This window comes from Artemia franciscana, unplaced genomic scaffold (genome assembly GCF_032884065.1).
Source record: "Artemia franciscana unplaced genomic scaffold, ASM3288406v1 Scaffold_712, whole genome shotgun sequence".
Classification (NCBI taxonomy): Eukaryota; Metazoa; Arthropoda; class Branchiopoda; order Anostraca; family Artemiidae; genus Artemia; species Artemia franciscana.
This window is the reverse complement of record NW_027067255.1, coordinates 257,665-278,020: the sequence shown is the minus strand read 5'-3', so window position 1 is coordinate 278,020 and position 20,356 is coordinate 257,665. Positions and strand designations below refer to the sequence as shown.

The following is a 20,356-nucleotide window of genomic DNA, read 5'->3' as shown; positions in this document are numbered from 1 at the left end:
CTTTAGCACTGTTTTTACAACTTTGTATTAGAGTTTTTGTTTTCAGGGATAATAAGAGTTTCGAAAGGATCTCTTATGTAAACTAAATTACTAGGAACAGTCTATCAATCAAAATAACTCAGAAAAGGGAAAAAAGTTGAAGTTAAATAAATTGAACGTTCTTCCTTGAAACGAAAATTCAATAAACTATCAAACAGTTCTTGGTAACGAACTGTAGTAAGGAGCGACCCAGCTCAATAGTAACCGAAACTCTAAAAAATGGAATTTTGATACCGATAATTACATCAAAAGAATCGCATTTTAATGCTGATTTTAAATATATAAGTTTCATCAAGATCAGTTATACATATCAAAAGATACGAGCCTGAGAAAATTTTCCTAATTTTAGAAAATAAGGGGAAACACCCCCTAAAAGTCATACAATCTTAATGAAAATTGCACCATCAGATTCAGCGTATCAGAGAACCGTATTGTAGAAGTTTCAAGCTCCTATCTACAAAAATGTGGAATTTCGCATTTTTTGCCAGAAGACAGATCACGGATGCGTGTTTATTTAATTTTTTTGTTTGTTTTTTTTTGTTTTGTTTTTCCCAGGGGTGATCGTATCGACTGAGTGGTCCTAGAATGTCACGAAATGGCTCATTCTAACGGAAATGAAAAGTTCTAGTGCCCTTTTTAAGTGACCAAAAAAATTGGAGGGCACCTTGGTCCCCTCCCACGCTCATTTTCGCCAAAAGTCACCGGATCAAAATTCTGAGATAGCCATTTTATTCACCATAGTCGAAAAACCTAATAACTATGTCTTTAGGTACGACTTACTCCCCTGCAGTCCCCGTGGGAGGGGCTGCAATTTACAAACTTTGACCTCTGTTTACATATAGTAATGATTCCTGGGAAGTGTATAGACGTTTTCAGGGGGATTTTTTTTTGGTTTAGGGGGGAGAGTTGAAGGGGGGTTACGTGGGAGGATATTTCCATGGAGAAACTTCTCATGGGGGAAGAGAATTTCAATGAAGGGGGTGCAGTATTTTCTAGCATTATTTGAAAAAATAAGGAAAAAAAGTATGAAAAGTTTTTTCTACTGAAAGTAAGGAGCAGCATTAAAACTTAAAACGAACAAAAATTATTACGTATATGAGGGGTTTACCTCCTCGTTATTCCTCACTCCTTAAGCTAAAGTATTTTTAGTAATTTCAACTATTTATTCTACGGCCTTTGTGATTCAGAGGTAATTCTTAAGGAATTGGGACAAGATTTCAGCTTTAGTGTAAAGAGCGAGGTATCGAAGACGGTTGAACCCCCTCATAAACGCAATAAAAACATACGAATATAGAAGTTCGTTACGTAAGTTAATTCGTAAGTTACGTATGTTTTTTACCAATGAAAACGTTTGTAAAAAATTAAAGGTTCTTGTTGCTTTTTTAAGTAATCCAAAAATTGGAGGGCAACTAGGCCTCCTCCCTCGCTCCTTTTTCTCAAAATCATCCGATTAATTGCAATTAATTAATATGCAAATTTCGTTTTAATCATTTATGTGCGGAGAGCCAAGATCAAAACATACATTAATTCAAAAACGTCCAGAAATTGAATAAAAAAACAAGTTTTTTTTAATTAAAGTAAGGAGCAACATTAAAACTTAAAACGAACAGAAATTACTCCGTATATGGAAGGAGCTTTTCCTCCTCAAGCCCCCCCCCTCTTTACGCTAAAGTTTCTTACCTTTTTAAAAATAGAGTTAAGAGAAAGAGTCAAACTTTAGCGTAAAGCCCCTTTCATATATTTAGGAAAAGCCCTTTTCATATACGGAGTAATTTCTGTTCGTTTCAAGTTTTAATGTTGCTCCTTACTTTCATTAAAAAAAACTAGTTTTTTTTAAATTTAATTTAAAGATACGGTCTAGGGGTATGCAGCTGGAAGTAACTAAAATGTTTCGACATATTTGTATTGGCTGTAGCAAGTTTAGTATTTAGCCAGTTTATTTGGTGTCGTTCACCCTGATAAGCTACATCTTGGGAACTGGGGCACACTCCTTACATTTTACCTTTGAGAATGCACGGTGAAAAGAGATCGCAAAATTTTAAGATGAGAATCTTTTGTTGATGCGTGAAATATAGTTTTTGAATTTTTTTTATACAGAATCGCAAAGGCCTTTACAAGTTAAATGACCCAAAGTACATAGGTATTATTTTGTGGAAATTTGATCTGTTATATTTTGCTAGCCATCTTGTAGCAACACGCCTCATCGCTTCTTACACTGCAGAACATTTATTTTCATAGATATGTTACAGCGTTTTTAATTCTTCGTTTTTGCCCTCAATAGTGAAAAGACAGTTTTTCAACTCTCTTTAGCAGTTTTGTTATCCCCCTAACAGTTTTTCTATTCCCCTGTTTAATTTTAGCATGGCAACACTCCACTTATCTGGGCAGCACGAAAAGGGAATCTTGAAATTGTCGAACTCCTGCTCAAATTTGGAGCAAAAATAGAGGTTGTCGGAATGAAGTCTTGGACCCCTCTACTGGTTTCTGTTGAAGGAAATTATCGAAGTGTCGTTAAAAAGATACTGGAGAAGAAACCTAACCTGTCTGTAATGGATGCCGATGGACACACGCCCCTTACAATAGCATGCAAAAAGGGATATATTGAAATATGTCAGCTGCTTCTAGATGCTGGTGCTACTGTCAATTGTCATGATCGGTATAACGATACTATACTTATCCATGCTGTTAAAAGTGGACACCGACAGATTGTTGAGAAGCTGCTTAAGAAGCATGCTGATGTAGATGCTCAGGGAAAAAATGGGAAAACAGCAGTTCATTGGGCAATTGCTAGGAATCACATAGCAATTCTGAAATTACTTTTGAATGTTAGCCCCAGTTTGGAAATTTTCTCAGACGTAAGTTTTTCTTTACTTATTTGTTTATATATACTCAGCATTTGATTCCATTAATCAAATTATAATTCAATAAGTCTACTGAGGAGATCAAATAATAATATGAGCTACTGTTTCATTTCTGCAAAAAAGTTATTTTTTCCCTTGATTTTTTTTCACGAAATAGTGTTTTTTTTATTTTATTTTTTGACAAGAGCTTTCCTACATTTGTTTTTATTTTGAAAGACATTCTTTTCTTGTTTCAAATTTTGTAAGCCTCTGTTGATCTAAAAATCTGGTGATCTGGTGATCTAAGCCTCTGGTGAATTATGATGCATAATTAACTAAAGTAGGCTATGTATAGACAAACAAAGTAGGTAAATTAGATAATGAAAAAAATATTGTAGATAACAAAATAAACAATCAACGTTCATACCCATGTACCGAAAAGGGGGAAGGGTGTTGAGGTGTAATCTTACCGATATTGGTTTATTGGACCTTCCTTCTATTTTAGAAAACAAGGCCTAACAAAGATAATTTTTATGATTTTTGAACCCTCAACGGAAATCCAAAGAAAAGAAAAAAATAATATGTGCAGTTGCTATTGCAGTGATTTGATTTCTACAAAAATTATTTTATGGGCCGGAAAAATAGGTCTCTGCAGGTATGAATTCATTATAAAATAGAGCCTACATTGGGACATTTCCACTTTGTTATATTTTTACTTTTACTTTTGCTGAGTCTTTTTGCATCCTTTTTGCTTTGGAGGTCTAGTTTGAGGGGTAAAGAATTAGTATCATGTCAGTTTGTCACCATTTCCCACTAAGATTGATTTGAATTATCGTTTCGTTTTATTCGAGCTTTGCCAAAATGTAATAGAAAATTCTATTACTACAGTGTTAGAACACCTTTTGGGATAGTGCTCAGTTCGTATTGCAATGGATCCTAATAATAGAAACAAAAAAGCATGGGAAAAGAAGTTTTAAACAGATCTTTACTCATAAAGTTTTTCATTATTTGATCTCAAACGTACTTGCTCTTAATTGCTTGCTGTAACTTTCAATTACATTCTTTACATATTTTCTGTCATTTTAAGCTGAAATATTGAATTGAAAAAAAGAAAAAAAAGGGAATTGGAAGTTTAAAGTATTTATGTGTAGTGGTTAGAACATGTTTGGAGATATTACTTCATTTGGTATTTGTTTGTTAAACGGAAACAAACCCAAGAAGTGAAGTTAAGTTAATCCTAATGAAATGTACCAAAACTTGACGATAATATAATACTTTAGAAACTAAATTATGGAAACTATGACAAAGAATTATCTAAAGCAGTACGCGTTGAACGTATTGTATTAAATATCTAACTTAACATAACCCCTAGCCACCCCAATATTAAAAATTTAATTAAAATATACCTACATCGTAGTTTTCTAACTCAAAATAAGCAAATCATAACCGATTCCAGAGAGGCAAACCGGTTTTTGTCAGTTTAATTCTTGAGTGTGTTCCGTTTAATTCTTGAGTGTGTTCCGTTCAATAGACAAGTACCCTTACTTTTATATTTGTTTTGGTCTTCAGGTCTAGGTAATGTGATTGAAGATCAACTTGCATATAAATTTTACAGGATGGGGATACGCCTCTGCTGTGTGCTGTAAAGGCTCGTAATGTTGATTCTGTTCAAATTCTCCTTGAGAAAAGGGCTAAAGTTAGTGCAACAGATCATCATGGAGATACGGCGCTTCATATTGCTATGCGAGTTCGAAATCGACCAATTACAGAACTCATCCTTAAAGACATCAAGAACTCAAAGCTCCTCTATAAGCCAAATAAAGCCGGAGAAACACCATACAACATTGACCACTCGCATGAGAAGCCTATACTGACGATGATTTCTGGGTCGAGTAAGATGATTAGGATATTTAATTTTTTAATATCTGCTTAAAAAGTGAATCTTATTGTGCTATGTATTGTAATATTATTAATTTGTTATCGTTCTTTCAGCTTCTTTCATAATGTGTTTTGTCTTGCCCGAAGCATCATAAAAGGCCCACTGTGAATGAGCAAAAATGAAGGCAAATAATCTTCCAAACGTAAAGCTACCACGAATCACTATCAATAAATAAATAAAACTCAAAACGAACGAAAAATTACAATAAATAGCCGAGTCAAACTCAAAACGAGCAAAAATTAACATGAGTAGGGATGATAACCTTCTCAAGACCAGAACACAATTTGCATTCTACTGAAAAAAAAGAAAAAAAAAGAACAGATGACCGTGGATTGTCAGTTAAATTGACATATACTGATATTTCTTTGTTAAGTTTTTAATAAGTTTTTATTTAAGGAAGTATGGAAGATGGAAACATTTCAATAGTATTTTGTTTTCAGTAAAACGCAAAATTACTTTAATATATTAAAAATTATTATACCTCATATATATATCAGTATATGTATACTAAACTGACAATCCACAGCCATTTTTTTCAGTAAAGTACAAATTATTTTCTGGTCCTAAGAAGGTATGGGAGACCATACCATTGTAGTTGAATGGTAGACCTTTCAACTACACTGAACAAATGGCTATCTAAAAATTTTTATCAGAAGTTTTTTGGGGGAATTGATAGGCGTGGGGTGGGTGGAGGGGGCTTGTCACCCTCCAATCACTTTTGAATAATAAAAAGGGCACTAGCCCTTTCAGTTTCCAATCGAACGAGCCTTTTTCGAAGTTTCTATGACAACAAATGACCATCTCAAAATTTCTGTCTGATGCATTACGGGAAAATACAAGGTTTTAGGGGTGGGTTTCATCCACCCTCCGATTACTCCGAATCTTAAAAAAGGCATCAGAAATTCTTATTACCAATCCAAAGAGCCTCATCCGTAGTCTATACGATCACCCTTTCTAAAGATACCCTATATACCCCAGGGAGTAGCTTACCACTCTTGCCCTGAGGGCCCTGGGGAAGTTGTCGTCCTCAAAGATACAATTTCTGGACCCTTCAATTACGTTGAACAAAATCGATATCCAAAAATGTGGATTGGACATGTTTGGGGAAATGGTGGGCGTGGGAGGGGGATCACTTGCCCTCCATCACTTTTGACTATTAAAAAGGACACTAGCCCTTTCAATTTTCAATCAAATGAGCTCTTTCGAAGTCTCTAAGACAACAAATGGCCACCTTAAAATTTCTGTCTGATGCATTTCGGGAAAAATATGGGTAATGGGGGGAAGAGTATCCTCCCTCTGATCACTCTGAATCTTAAAAAGGTCACTAGAACTTCTGATTACCAATCCAACGTGCCCCCTCTGAAGTTTGTACGATCACCCTTTCTGTATATACCTTATAAGCCGCCAGGGCATAACTTACAACCCTTGCCCTGAGGGCTCTAGGCGTATGTCACCCTCAAAGACATAATTTCCGGACACTTCAACTACGTTGAACAAGATGGCTTTCTCAAAATTTTGATTGGATGTGTTTGAGGAAACGGTGGGCGTTGGAGGGGATTAGTTGTCCTTCAATCACTCACTTATTAAAAAGAGCACTAGCCCTTTCAATTTCCAATTGAATGAGCTCTTTTCGAAGTTTCTACGACAACAAACGGCCATCTCAAAGTTTCTATTAGATTTGTTTCGGGAATATACGAGGTTCGGGGGTATCCACCCTCTTACCGCTCCTAATCTTAAAAAAAGGCAATAAATATCTGATTTTCCATCCGATGAGCCCATTCCATAGTATTAATGATCACCCTTTCTATATATACCTTATATACCGCAAGGGCATAACTTAAAACCCTTGCCCTGAGGGTTGTGGGGGGTTTGTCATCCTCAAAGACATAATTTAAAGACCGTCCAATTAACGTTGAACAAAATGGCTTTCTCAAAATTTTGGTTGGATGTGTTTGGGGAAATGGTGGGCGTGGGAGGGAGGTTTGTTGCCCTCCAATCACTTTTGACTATTAAAAAGGGTACTAGCCCTTTCAATTTTCATTCAAATGAGCCTTTTTCGAAGTTTTTTTCGACAACAAATGGCCATCTCAAAATCTCTATCAGGTGCATTTCGGGAAAATACGAGGTGTGTGTGTGTGGGGGGGGGGGGTATCCACTCTTCGATCACACTGAATCTCAAAAAGGCCACTAAAACTTTTGATAAGCAATCCGATGAGCCCCTTCAGAAGTTTATACGATCAACTTTTCTATATAAACCTTAAATACCCCAGGGTATAATTTATAACCTTAGCCGTGAGGGCTGTGGGGGTATTTTGTCTTCAAATACATAATTTCTGAACCTTTGAACTACGTTGAACAAAATGGCTATCTCAAAATTTGATTGGACGTGTTTGAGGAAATGGTGGTTGTTGGAGGGAGATTACTTGTCCTCCAATCACTTTCGACTATTAAAAAGAGCACTAGCCTTTTCAATTTCCAATTGAAACTCTTTTTGAAGTTTCTACGACAACAAACGGACATCTCAAAATTTCTATCAGATTCATTTCGGGAAAATACGAGGTGTTAGGGTATCCACCCCCTGATCACTCCTAATCTTAAAAAGGGCACTAGACACCTGATTTCCAATCCAATGAGCCCATTGCAGTTTTTACGACCACCGTTTTTATATATACCTTATATGCCTCCAGGTTATAACTTAAAACCCTTGCCCTGACGGCTCTGGGGTGGGGGGGGGGTTCATCCTCAAAGACGTAATTTCCGGGTATTTCAACTACTTTGAACAAAATGGCTATCTCAAAATTTCGATTGGATGTGTTTGGGGAAATGGTGGGCGTGGAAGGGGTATTAGTTGCCCTCCAACCACTTTCGACTATTAAAAAGAGCACAAGTCCTTTCAATTTCCAATGAAATGAGCCCTTTTCGAAGTATCTACGACAACTCTTTCGATTCCAAGTGCCCTGGTCTAAAAGAAAAAAAAATAATACATTGTGCCCACATCGCTCTTTACTTACGCAGCGCTATTGCGCCGCCTATGATTAAAGTCAACAATCCACAATGTCAGGTCATTAAAATGATACCTTCACAGAAACATTAAATGAATGATTCAATGAATTTATACTTAAATCAATACAGTGCGACATAGTAACCAAAATAAACGTCCCCAACGGAGAGATCAGCTCTTAATTATTGGGTGTGACGAAAATAGAAATTTAAATCTTTAACATGCGCAAAAAAAAGTAAAAAAAAGTGCAAGCGGTAAATGGAAAGTAACCCTGACATGAGCAAACAGACAAAAAATAATAAAAATAAACGTTGATCAATCAAATTTAAGAGCTTGAAATTTACCTGCTGCTTTTAGTTAATCTTACCAAATCCAGACGCATGGCTTTAAAAAAAATTGGCTATCGATTCTCTTTGCTTTGTTATCATAATATCAATTAATTCTTATTTGTTTATTGTTTTTGGCTTCCTCGCAAGTCGAGGCCCAACAGTTGCCTTTTGTATGGTTCCTTTTACTTCTTGTTTTTACTATTACTTGATTATATCTTGAATTCATTATAAATTTATTAGGTCTTCCTCAACCCTCTACTCTTTACGGTAACTTTTAACTAATGCTTGCCTTGACTAGAGAATGCATTTTGAAATGCAATCAATATATGTAGTTGTTAAATCCCTGTGTGTTATTTACCCATTTCCTTTCATTGCATTTGAACTGAAAACTGTATTTTCAGTTACAGCGTTGTTGAAGTTAAGGACTGATTCAACCTTAATGGGGGAGGAGGGAAGTAGAATCCTATTCCCTTTTCATCCAGATGTCTTTCAGAAGGGATTCGAGAAATCTTACCATACTTAGGGGGGAGTAAGAGTTAGCTTCCTAGTTTAGAACCAGGACTTATACGACAGTAGATTCAAAGAAGTTTCTCTTGTAGAAAACCCAACATAGATTCTGTCTGGGGTGCAGTTGGGTTTGTTGTCATAACTTATCTCGACTCCAAAGCTTGATTATACTACTGTTTATTCGTCCTTTTTACCAAGGGAGCAGATATTCTTAGGTATTACTAATTTCTATTGGAAAATTATCATGCAAACTTGCCAGTTTTGTAACTGACAAAACATAATGAAATTCTTAGCAATTATTAAATTGAGCTTTTAGAGTTCAAGAATTAAATGGAATTTGGTAAAGTTAGAATAATTTACGTTTGACGTTGAAATGTGATATTATGTTGATCTGAAGTTAGAATGTTTTTGTTAAGAATTTGCAGAAATAATAAATTTTTCCCTCGGATAAGGAAATGGATGGAAAACCTAGATTACAAGAATAAAAGCCAGAAACCCAGATGTTGTGGAATAGAGCAGATCTGATTTTAAATCACAAGAACTGGAAACACTGGGTGTTAGATATTTGTTAGTTAAATATTTAAGTCAGGTGAGAACCAATATATAGCTTAGCAACGATTGAGATAAAAAATGATTCAGTGCCTCCAGCTCAGATACGAACTGAAATGATTCGAACTGAAACTGAATCAGATACGAACTAAAATGATTGTATGTAGTATTTGCCAAACTGGAGTCGCTACTGCTCAAACCATCTTGCAAATTAAAAAAACAAAATACATTAAGTATGCTACTTATTTTGGTTATGACTGTATTTTCTTTGTCATAGACTGATCGATAACATGCTTTATTATTTCAGGGCGTTTGTTTAGCAGTCATGATTCTGAAAACTCCCTTGGCTATGGTTTGTATGGCAGTGCTTTGGCTGATATTCTAATTGATCCTGGGACAGCGTTGCCGTTGACAATCGGTCTGTTTGCTAAGTGGGGATCTGGAAAGTCTTTTCTCATCGGCAAGCTGAAAGGTAGCCAATAAACATAACTATAAGTTTTTTATTATAGAATTTTCTTGGTAATGTTTGGATTGACATAAGAAATTTTCTAGGTATTTTTTTTGACACATTTATTAAACATTAAGAAAACAGTTCATTGATTTTTTGATCAATTAAGTGATAGAGAAAACCTATTCGTAACGATAAATATTTGAATTTTTGTTATGCTGTCCAATATAAGTAAAAAATGGACTGTAGTTTCTTTCGTGGATAGGTTTCTTAGAATTTCTATTCCAGGCCATATTAATTTACTTGATTGATACATTGTTTTTCAATGGTTACCCAGTCAAGCTCATCGTAACGCAATAGAAAAGTGACGGGTGGAAGTTGCAGCTAGTCATGATAATAGCTTAAGAAGTGTAGGCCTAGATGCTTTTTTATTCCAAATTTTGGTTCTGAGTAAAACTTGAAAACGAAATTTTGTTGAAACGTGACTTCCTTTGAATTAATTTGTTTTATCGTATATTTTGAATTATTGGGAATATAGCGCTCATAAAAATGTAGAGAAGTTGGCTATTTAAACGATTTAGTCTTTCTCTTTGGGAAATTTTATATTGGCCGCACTCATCAACAATTCTGGGAACGATCAGCTAAATGCCCAAATTCACCTGGCGAAGCTCTTAAAGTTCAAAACTGTCCCGAAACTTTTGATCCCGTATTGGCGAAATATGTTTTCGATTACCCTACACCTTGGTTTTGTTTCTGTGTTTATAGAATTGGTTATTCGGCTTCATCCGAGAATCAGTTATTCGAATAAGCATGGATAATACCATAGACAGTACGTGTGACGCATACGTAGCTGAAAGGCTCAAGATCAAGATCACGATTGAAACAAAAATACTTTAAAGATGGACGGCTCCCGATTGGTAAACCTGAATACGTGGTTAGCAAATATGGGGATTAAGTGAACGGGGGTGACACTTCCCTTGCTAATTGGATTCTTGCTTTGTTTATTACCATTTAAGGCATCTTCAAGCCTTTGTACCTTCCAGTCGCATATTCATTCAGCGCCCCAACAGTAAACTTGTTCCTCGTGAAAACCCATTAATCGTGCAGTGGAATAATTCTGTGTAAACTGAAGTTGACTTTCCGGCTCCTATTGGACTTTTGGTTACGGGTGTTGATTGGTTAAAAAAAAAAAAAAAAAAAAAAAAAAAAAAAAAAAAAAAAAAAAAAAAAAGACAATAAAATGAAAGATCATAAGGAACTTGTATTGAAACTGATTTTTAACTTAATATCTCGTTCGATGAATATTGACGTGAAGATAGAATTGAGTAGTGTTGACGAGTATTGAACTGATCGAACAGATAGAACTGATGAGTATTGATGTGAAGATGTTTTCTAACGGAGCTGTGGAATTCTTGTTCGTGATAGTATAATTGAGGTGAAAAAGATAACGTGGAGCTTATATGAAAATGCTGGATATGGTGAAAGGCTGAGGATTTCCTCAAGGGTTTATGTCCGTCACTTGCATGGTGAAAGTTCTGTGGCGATTTGAGAAAAATAAAAGTTTTAGCCAAGTTTGGAATTTACGAGCCCTAAGAGGTCCTTGTGGATGTTCAGGCGCAGTTGTTGCTTACATCACATTTTATATGCATTATATACGCTGGAACCTTGACAACTTAACTGAAAAAAACATAAATAAGGGCCTCTTTCCTAGTCTGGATCTAAAGTTCAAGAGGTGGTTCAGAAGATTTCGCTCCTACCTTATTCTTTTATTGTGAAAAATACCCCGTAATAATTGTCACTCCTGTAGCTCGTGAAGATTTCATTGTCTCCAATTGGGGTACTTTGAGCGATGATGTTGACGAGTAGAAAGTAGCTGTTCAATCAAAGGAATCGACAGAAAATAGCAATTGCTATGAAAACCAGCAACAGCTCGCTTCAAACCTTAGTTAAATCGATGAATAATCGTCGGGGCTCTGTGTCTCGTTCTGATTGACTATGACACACCGAGCAGTGTTAGTCTAATCCCAAACCATGAAATGGCTGACCAGCTGGGAAACCCCCTTGTATAAATTGTATTCTCTCAAATGATGCCCTGCATAAAGCTATGAAAGACCCGGCAAAACTTGGTTTGGGTGTGTACGCATTTAAGAATTCCAGTATCGCCTCGCTGGTGTTACCGCCGCCATGATAATGACCACCTAGCCACTATCTGTTGGAATAGGGAAGTATGTTCTAACTGCGTGGCTACCGATTACTCGAGCTCCGAAGCACAACCACGCAAACTAAAAATGAACTGTGTATTTTGTAAGATTTGCTGGAAAGCCACACCTGCTATCTTGACGCCTGTCCGGAAAAAGTGAATGAGAAACCAGATATAAGTGAAAAATTTTCCGTTGTATAATGGAAGATCAAAGGAGGAGTCCTAGATAAACTACCAATCCAGGAAGTGCTGTGTGGCAACAACCAAATTGTTTTCATTCAAATCCATCTTTTAACAGAGGAGAAATTCGGTTTCTTAGCATTTACTGAAAATATTAAAGCGCATGTATCACCATTAAAACGGCTGTGAAAGAAAGGAAGACACAGTGGCAGTATCGCCACGTTTACTAGGGGTAGCCTGAACCTACTGGAAATATCATGCTGTTTTAACTGGTGAGTTGGTTGCTCTGGATTGTACCTACCTTCTAATTACAAAGACGATGAATTTGAAAGAAAATTGAATATAGTACCTTGGAAAGTTGTAAAACTTAGAAAAGTATAAGAAATGAATGAATAGTGCTGTTTGATTGGGTCTTTAACTCAATGTAATTTCCCGTTACATAATGGATTTTTAACTCGATTGGTTTCTCTAGGCCTCTTGTAAGAGAGCTGAAACTTTCTGCACCATCCTACCAGGCAAATACATTGTCCTTCCCAAATAAAAAGACTACTCATTCATTTCACATTCCGAAAGTAAACCAAATATACTTCATGCTTTGTTTTTAAATCCGACTGACTCAATAGTTAAGGTTGGTTGAGACGGTAATTATAGTAGCCATGTACTGCTATATCTGATGTTATATTTAAAAGGTCCGTTGCTAAGTATTAGCCGAAGAAATGAGTAAACATGGAAGATCGTAGAATATTGGGAGGACATGGACAAGCGTTTTACCAACAAGAATGGGATTTTATACTTGATAAAATATCTTTTTCATATCATTTGCTCAAGTCACCTGGAGTCGCTGAATCTGTGGTATATGTCACTTCAAATTTTACTGTGTACAAATAATGTATGCACTAAGGCAAGCTGAAAAGGTGTCATTGCCCAGAATCAAATTTAAAGATGTCTCCAGTTTATGGTTGGTTGCAAAATGCTAATCTTAAAGCAGTTTGTCAGTCGTCCAATCTATGATTACGTATGTGGAATGACTGTGGTAGACCGAAAAATGGTGCTGTTTCAATACGCATCTTTTCACAAAATAGAACTTTGAAAAGGCTGTGAAAGTACATAGGTTTAACCTGAAGATAGCTAAGGCTGAAATGATTGCAAAATACCTGAATAAGTTGTGAAAATTTTACTAAAAAGGTCACGCTAGGCCAAACACCCAATTGATAAAAAAGAGTGATGCTTTTATTTCTGAAATCAGTTTAAATGCCATAATACCAGTGTTTCTGATAATTCTGAAAGTAAAATGCTAGAAAAGCTTGATAGGCCTGCACATAGTGTGTTTGTTGTCAGTTCGAAAGATATATGTTCCGCAATTCAAGAGCTTCAGAAGAACAAGTGCAAAGGTCATGATGGTGTATGTGCTCTGTATTTATAATTTCGTTAGGAAAAACCCGCCAATCATTTTTTGTTTTTGTATGAAACACGATATAGGATTTTGGCGTTGATATCATTCCTGATGCATGTTGTGTCTTTATTATATCTCCAATTTATTGAAAGTCTGATTCATAACGCACATCATACTGACCTTCGAAACTATTTGAGTTGTTAATAGTTGGCAATTTAAAATAGACGTTATATTTGCCCCTGTTCCAGTTCGAATTTCAACCTAAGTTTATTTCCTACCATGTGTTGAAAAGTTTGCTTAGTGTACTGAAAAATATTGATTTTATAATGCAAAGCATAGGCGGCATCCACTTGAATCCTCACATACGCCTTAGTGATAAAGACATCTCTGGCGATATAGCCGTACTAGAATAGCGCAAGCAACGACTTCGAAAACTCTTAGACCAAGTGAGGGAGAGTGGCTTCCAGGTTGGCTAAAAATACATATCGAACAAATAAAATGCGTGATCACAATAGAGTCACCCCTGAGCATTGCTTGCGAAAGCCAATAGTTAGAACAAGTCGTCCGTTTCGAAAACCTAGGAAGCATAATTGAAAATACAGGATCTACCACGACAGGAGTGCTCATAATAACTGGTTAAGCCAGTGGAGCCTTCAAGAGACTACGGAAAGTTTGGCGGTCTAGTAGCCTCTCTCTACGGCTGACATTGCGCCTCTTTGTTGTCAACGTCATGCTAGCTCTGCTTTTTCGCAGCTGAAAACTGGCACTCGAACTAGGAACGAGAGAGAAGTGTTCCTGCTTTCGAAACCATGTGTCTTAGAGAAATTCTCAACATCCACCGGCAGCAAAGGATAATCAACCAATCCATCCGTGACAGAACGTGTCAACCTCTTGTGACAAATGTAATAAGAATTTATTCATGAAGATACCTTTGGTACTTACTACGTATGGATAATCATTGGCTATCGAATGCTTGGCTCAATTGGGAACCATCGGTGCATGTCGCAGAGGTAGACCCAGAAAAACCCATGCACCGAATGTGCCAAGCAGATATGTGAAACCTAAAAACCTCAATTTAGTCTCAGTGAGACGATATACTGGTAGTAGCGAAATACTGGAAGATTGGCGGCTCCTTCTTGATGCTCTGGGTGCCTCTGGTGATACAGGCAGATCTAAGGTTTAAGTTAAGTGTATTGATAAACGCTGTTGAGTCTGGATAATTTTCACATCTTGGGACCTGTGATACCAGAAAGGTGTATGATTCCCTTCTAGATCCGTGGGCTGTTGTTAAATTGTTAAATCTTGGCGTTTTTGTTGATATAGTAAGCAGCTCTATTATATCTCCTGTAATTTAAAAGCTAGTTTGGGTATTCCCGGTTCTAATTTTTCATTGCTAGAAATACCTGTTTTACTGGAGTACAACAAGAAGCAAGAGCTTTATCGGTTATTTATAATAACGCTACCATCCCAGCCTAAGACTAGCTCTCTGAGTAATGTATTTTTAAAGGAATCATAAATTTTAATTTCTCTGCTTTGCTCAGGATTTATTTAATATAATTAATACCGTTTCGGGGTTGCAGAAATGCAGACCCAGATCTAAGGACGCGGAAAGTGGGGCTGGAGCCCCGGGCAGCTCGCTGGGAGGGCGGAAAAACAAGCTAAAGAGTGCAATACAAAAAAAAAAACTATTTCAACATTTGTAATTATCCAAGTTGTAAAACTCGAGTGTTTGGTCATGCTTAGTTAAACGTTTTTAACAATTATTTTGTTAACAAATAAACAGCCTTTCGCTCTTGTTTTGCTTTAAAGTTTGCTCGTGCGTTGGGATGTCGGAAAAATGTAATAGGCATGGTTGAGGCCTTAGCAGTTGTCTGCTTCCTAGCTAGCTAGAACCCTTGATAATAATATCAAGAGGTTCAGAGGGCAACAATTTACAAAAACGCGGGGAATTAAAGGTTTTTTTTAATGAAGACGCAAAAAACAAATTTCGAAATGAAATCGGTAAGTTTTAAGTTACAGAAATTGCATTAATTAATCGTTGGCAACCTTAGCTTAATTATAGATTTACCTGTATTTTTGTTTAGTTTACGTTTGACGCTTAAACGGCTCAATGCCGATAAAAGAGGCGAATAAAATTTTTTCCAACAGCTAAAAGCCCTTCTTCATTGGTCTAGGGGCTAGTCTGAATTGACGGATGGGTGAGTATCACTAATAATGTTTAAGTAGATCACCGTTCTATTTTTCTTGTTTATCCTAGACCTGTAGATCTTGTTGCAATTTACTGTGTTAAAACGTTTACTATGATACTTCAGCCCCGCAAAAAATACAATAAGCGGAACCTAGATTAACTCTGCTGCCTTGATTTTTTGAAAAGAAAGATGGCGTTTAACTAAATTTTTCAGTTTGGAAAATAATTCAAGTTGCTATTCCAGAGACGCAAAGCAATTTCATCTAGGAAGAATGACGAGAAAAAAGAAAAGAATGAAAATAGAAAAAAAGAAAAAAGAACGAATTATACTATGAGACGAATGTGGCAAACTTAACATAGTGGGTTATCTTACTCCCATTGGGAGAAATCTGCAAGGTTATAACGAGAAGGTCCAATTAAATGAAGTTTTATGTTTTTGTTTTTAAATTCTGCAGCTATCCGTTTTACAAAGCAGCAAAAACGACAAAGTAATCATATACCTGAAACACTGATTCAAATTTATTTTCAACTCCAAACTTTATTCTGTCTAATAAAAAAGTTTCTAATAATTTTTCTTTTAATTAAAAGCTTTTTGGTGTTATGGAATCGTGCTTGTACTAAGCAGAAATAAACCCTGGGTAAAGCCACGCGTTGGAATCAACGTCACAAGACTAGGAGAGACATGGGGGAGGGGGAGGTAGAAATTTTCAGGCGGAGTCTCTTGCTTCAAAAGAGATGTTCGTTCGCTTTGCGTAGTAATATGTCTGTTTGTTTTATGTATACTATACAGTGAATTATAGTGGATATCGTTATTTTGTAATAAAAAGTTTTCCTCTCTTACAATGTTCTGTCCTGTTTATTTTAGTTTTTTTTAATTTCGAACACAATTTTCGTAAAATTATTTTTTGGAGCTTTATTTTCGCGTCATTTCAAGTAATCTGAGGTTTATATAGTTACTTAAAAATTTATTAATACAGACTATTTCAAATAGGCTATTGCAATTCTTCCAAGACAAATCATGGTTGCATGCTAGTTTTTTGATATGCTTTGGGACTTTGCGGCACTATTTCTGAAACATTTCTTTATTTTAGGTTACAGTTAAATAAAAATTTATTAATACACACTATTTCAACTAGGCTATTACGATTCTTCCAATGTAAGTCATTGCTTTAAGTTACTTTTTTAATAGGCTTGGAGACTTTGCAGTGCTATTTCTGAAATATTTCCATAATTGAAAGGCTGTATAACATTTGTAATATCTGTTGCCTTTCCTAAGTAAACATAACGAAAATTGTGCGAAATAAATGGCTATACAATTGAGAATCCTTAACATTTATCAATGTATTCATGTTTAATGTATCTTCAAGGTGTTATTTTATTAATTCTGTTTGTCAGATCTAGTGCAATTGATTAATTTTCAAAGTGAAAAAGTAAATGAATATATTTTCAGACGAGCTGCAGAACTTTGGCAGTGACTGTGTCAACCTTTCCTTTCGAATGAGTGTTTCGTTAATTTTCCTTCTGTTGAATACGGCTATGGTTATTGGCTTAACTATAGGTCTGGCTGTTCAAAACGTTGTTTCTGGCATTATATCTACTTCTGTCATCTTTGTTGTCAGTTTGGCTTTGATTCTTAGTCTCTCTGCTTATGCTGGAGGGTAAGGTCCCCTAAGTTCCTATTTATTTGGTTTAAAGTTTGTGTTGTTTGGGTTTCATTTTAGTTGGAAGCTATATATAGGGAAAGTTGTTTTCCTTCGCACACTTAAAGTTTTGTTCAATGATTCTATGGAAATTCTCACTTTAACATTTTGTGTGGATTTACGAGAAAGAAAATTATTGGATTGTTCACGAGCAGTAGAACTATTTACGAGCAATTTTAAAATGACGCTGCCCACGGAAAAATATCTTTCTATAATTCCGAGAATGCCTCCTAAAAAAATTTAATTCCACATCAGAGAATGGATATTTAACTCATTTCCAAAGATGAAAGTTCTACACCAACTGACAATATGTGTCATCTCGACTACTTTGTGCCAAAAGTATTCTAATTTGTGCCACGAATATTTTGACCTGTTCAAAAATAGAACGGAGCGAAAAATTGTTGTATAACGGGGATACAATCTCTCTTCAGGTCGGCAAGTAGAGGTGCGCGATAGCTGGTCTTATTTTTGTGATCCAGCAATGTTTATTCACTAATATCAGATCCTAGTCTGTCTTAAAAAAAAAAAAAAGTCTTCTCTACTGAAAGTAAGGAGCAACATTAAAACTTAAAACGAACAGAAATTATTACGTATATGAGGGCGTTTTCCCCCTCGTCAGTACATCGCTCTTTACGCTAAAGTTCGAATTTTGCTCCAATTCTATAAGAATGATCTCTGAATAACAAATACCGTTTAACTTGAATAAATAGCTCTTTTGAAAGTACTAGAAATATTTTAGCGTAAAGAGCGAGGTATTGACGAGGGGTGGGGCCTCACATGCATAATAATTTCTGTTCGCTTTAAGTTTTAATGTTGCTCCTTACTTTCAGTTTAGAAAACTTGTTTTTTTTTCAATTTAATTTCTAATCGCTTTTTTAAATAATGCTGGGAAAACCGGCACCCTTTCATGGAAAATTCTCTTCCCCCATGAAAAATACTCCATGGAAAGGTCCTCCCACGTAACACCGGGCTGCTCCTTACTTACAGCTCGTTACCACGAACTGTTTGATTACCTCAAAACTGATCTAAAATTAAAAGAAAGAACATTCCAATGCTTGATTTTGTAGTTGCAAATGCTCATCTACATATACAAGAAATAATTTTGTATTGTAGATCCACGGCAATCTTCTCGTGGCTCTTAGATGTAGTTTTTTTCTTTTGTTTCTGACCAATTCTAATATCCTTTTCACTTTTAATGTTCTTTTTTCCTTCTTTAAGACCATATTTCAGCCCCTTAATTGTAGGTCATATAGTTTGGAATGTTCAAACATGGTGATATACCTTTTTTATTTTCACATGATTTCTCTTTTTTGTTTATCTATTTTGTTATTTTTTGCTCTATCTTCTTGTTGTAGAGTATGATTGAGATGTCTTTCTTATTCGTATCCTTTGCTGTCTTTCCAGCAATGGAACCATATTGGGGGCTACTCTTTAGTATGACCGGTCTATATTGTTGAGGGAATTATAGTTTTAATTAAACTGTTGCTGCTTAAAATATAGTCTTTGGCTTCTGCTGTTTTTTTTTTTCGAGTGAGAAACGGCTTTGGTAATGTCTGTAGAAATACTCTTGGTAGAATTAATTGCAATCCAACAAAAAGATTAATCACGAGAATATTGCTTTTGCTGGGCAGCTGAGGAGTTTATTGCTTGGAATAGCTTGGACAACTTTCCTCCGAGACTAAACAAATAGAAATGAGATATAATCCATGTTTCCCTTGGGTCTTAATCATATCAGGACGTTAATTGGCTGATAATTATATATAGTGGGAATCGTATTGTCCACCTATATCCGTTTCAATATGGATGGACACCATACTTAAATATATTAAAGTTTCAAATTTTGTCCACAGTCTCAGCATGATTTGATCGAAGAGAATGGAATAATCGAAGTTGGATGTGAGTTAATTGATGTGCCTAAGCTTCTGTTTGAATTAATTTTGTAATGGTTTAATCTTGTCAGCCCTGTGGTAGCACAGTGGAATGGAGTTCTGTTGTGCAATAGGGGACCCAGGAATCGATCCCCGCTCTGGGAAGGCTAGGTGACAGGGTTCCCACTTGTCCCTATAAAAACAACGAGTGACTGAAACGTCGATTTCGACGCCCTGTGTCCCATCGATGAAGAATCTTCATCTTTTCAATTTGATTAGCTTATTTCTTTGTTTGTCAATCCAGGAGTCGTGATCCCTCCGGCAAGAGTTTGCAGTCCGCAGAATAATTAGAGATTATATACTTAAAGATCTTTCATTTATTGCTTAATATATCTCAGTCAAATGCGGTTACACAATAATTCAAGCTTGATGTCGAACAAAAACATTTAATAGAAAAAAAGGTTTGAAATAATGCCCTTTTGCCGTTCATTTGAAGAGAGTTTAGATAATAATAGAAGTCAAATAAAAAAGGCTAATAAATAAAAAATGCTTCCTATTTGTGATATTTTTTTTAGCGTAGTAATCAGTATAAATTGGTGATACAGGGAATTTGGATGGAGAGCAAAACTCAGTCTCTTCAGTAATGTAAACGGATTAATACTGGGATAAAAAGGGTGCTAAGCCACTCCATGTCACTGTACCACCAAGTTCAAGAACTTTCCTTAGGCCTCTAGACGTCGATGTATATTACAGGAATAATTAAAACTTGTTTTTCTTTTAGAAAATGGTCATATTACAAACCTGTACGGTTCACGCAGTTTTATTTGTGGCTATATAAATTTATTCTTCTAAACAAGATTCTTTTCTGTCATCCCCCTGACGAGAATGCAAGAAGTGAAAAAGATGCTAAGCCTTTACAGTAAGTTTCCAAAGAAATTTCTCCTTTCAATATTTGTTGTCGTTTGTTTTGTATGTCCAAAGAAGGGGCAATTTGAGACATCTGAGAACTCCATAAAAATTGTAGGAGAACTAAACAATTTTTCTAAACCATATGTGGTTGAGTTGGCTTAGTAGCTATTTTTAACTGGACAAATTTTGGCTTTTATTCTAAGTGTCCAACAGCTGTCTTCTTTAATTTTCTGCTATTTCGCATGAACGTTGATGCAGCAATTGAA

The 20,356-nt window shown here is 35.8% G+C and overlaps 1 protein-coding gene across 1 annotated transcript in view; it reads left to right on the top strand.

The window, feature by feature from the left end:
* Positions 1-20,356, top strand: part of LOC136043550 (kinase D-interacting substrate of 220 kDa-like) — an 86,615-nt gene that overhangs the window by 15,005 nt on the left and 51,254 nt on the right. The window contains exons 5-9 of the mRNA XM_065728467.1: positions 2,400-2,894; positions 4,495-4,771; positions 9,512-9,676; positions 17,064-17,271; positions 19,963-20,100. Of these exons, the coding sequence (XP_065584539.1) occupies positions 2,400-2,894; positions 4,495-4,771; positions 9,512-9,676; positions 17,064-17,271; positions 19,963-20,100 (1,283 nt within the window). The remainder of the gene's footprint in view (positions 1-2,399; positions 2,895-4,494; positions 4,772-9,511; positions 9,677-17,063; positions 17,272-19,962; positions 20,101-20,356) is intronic.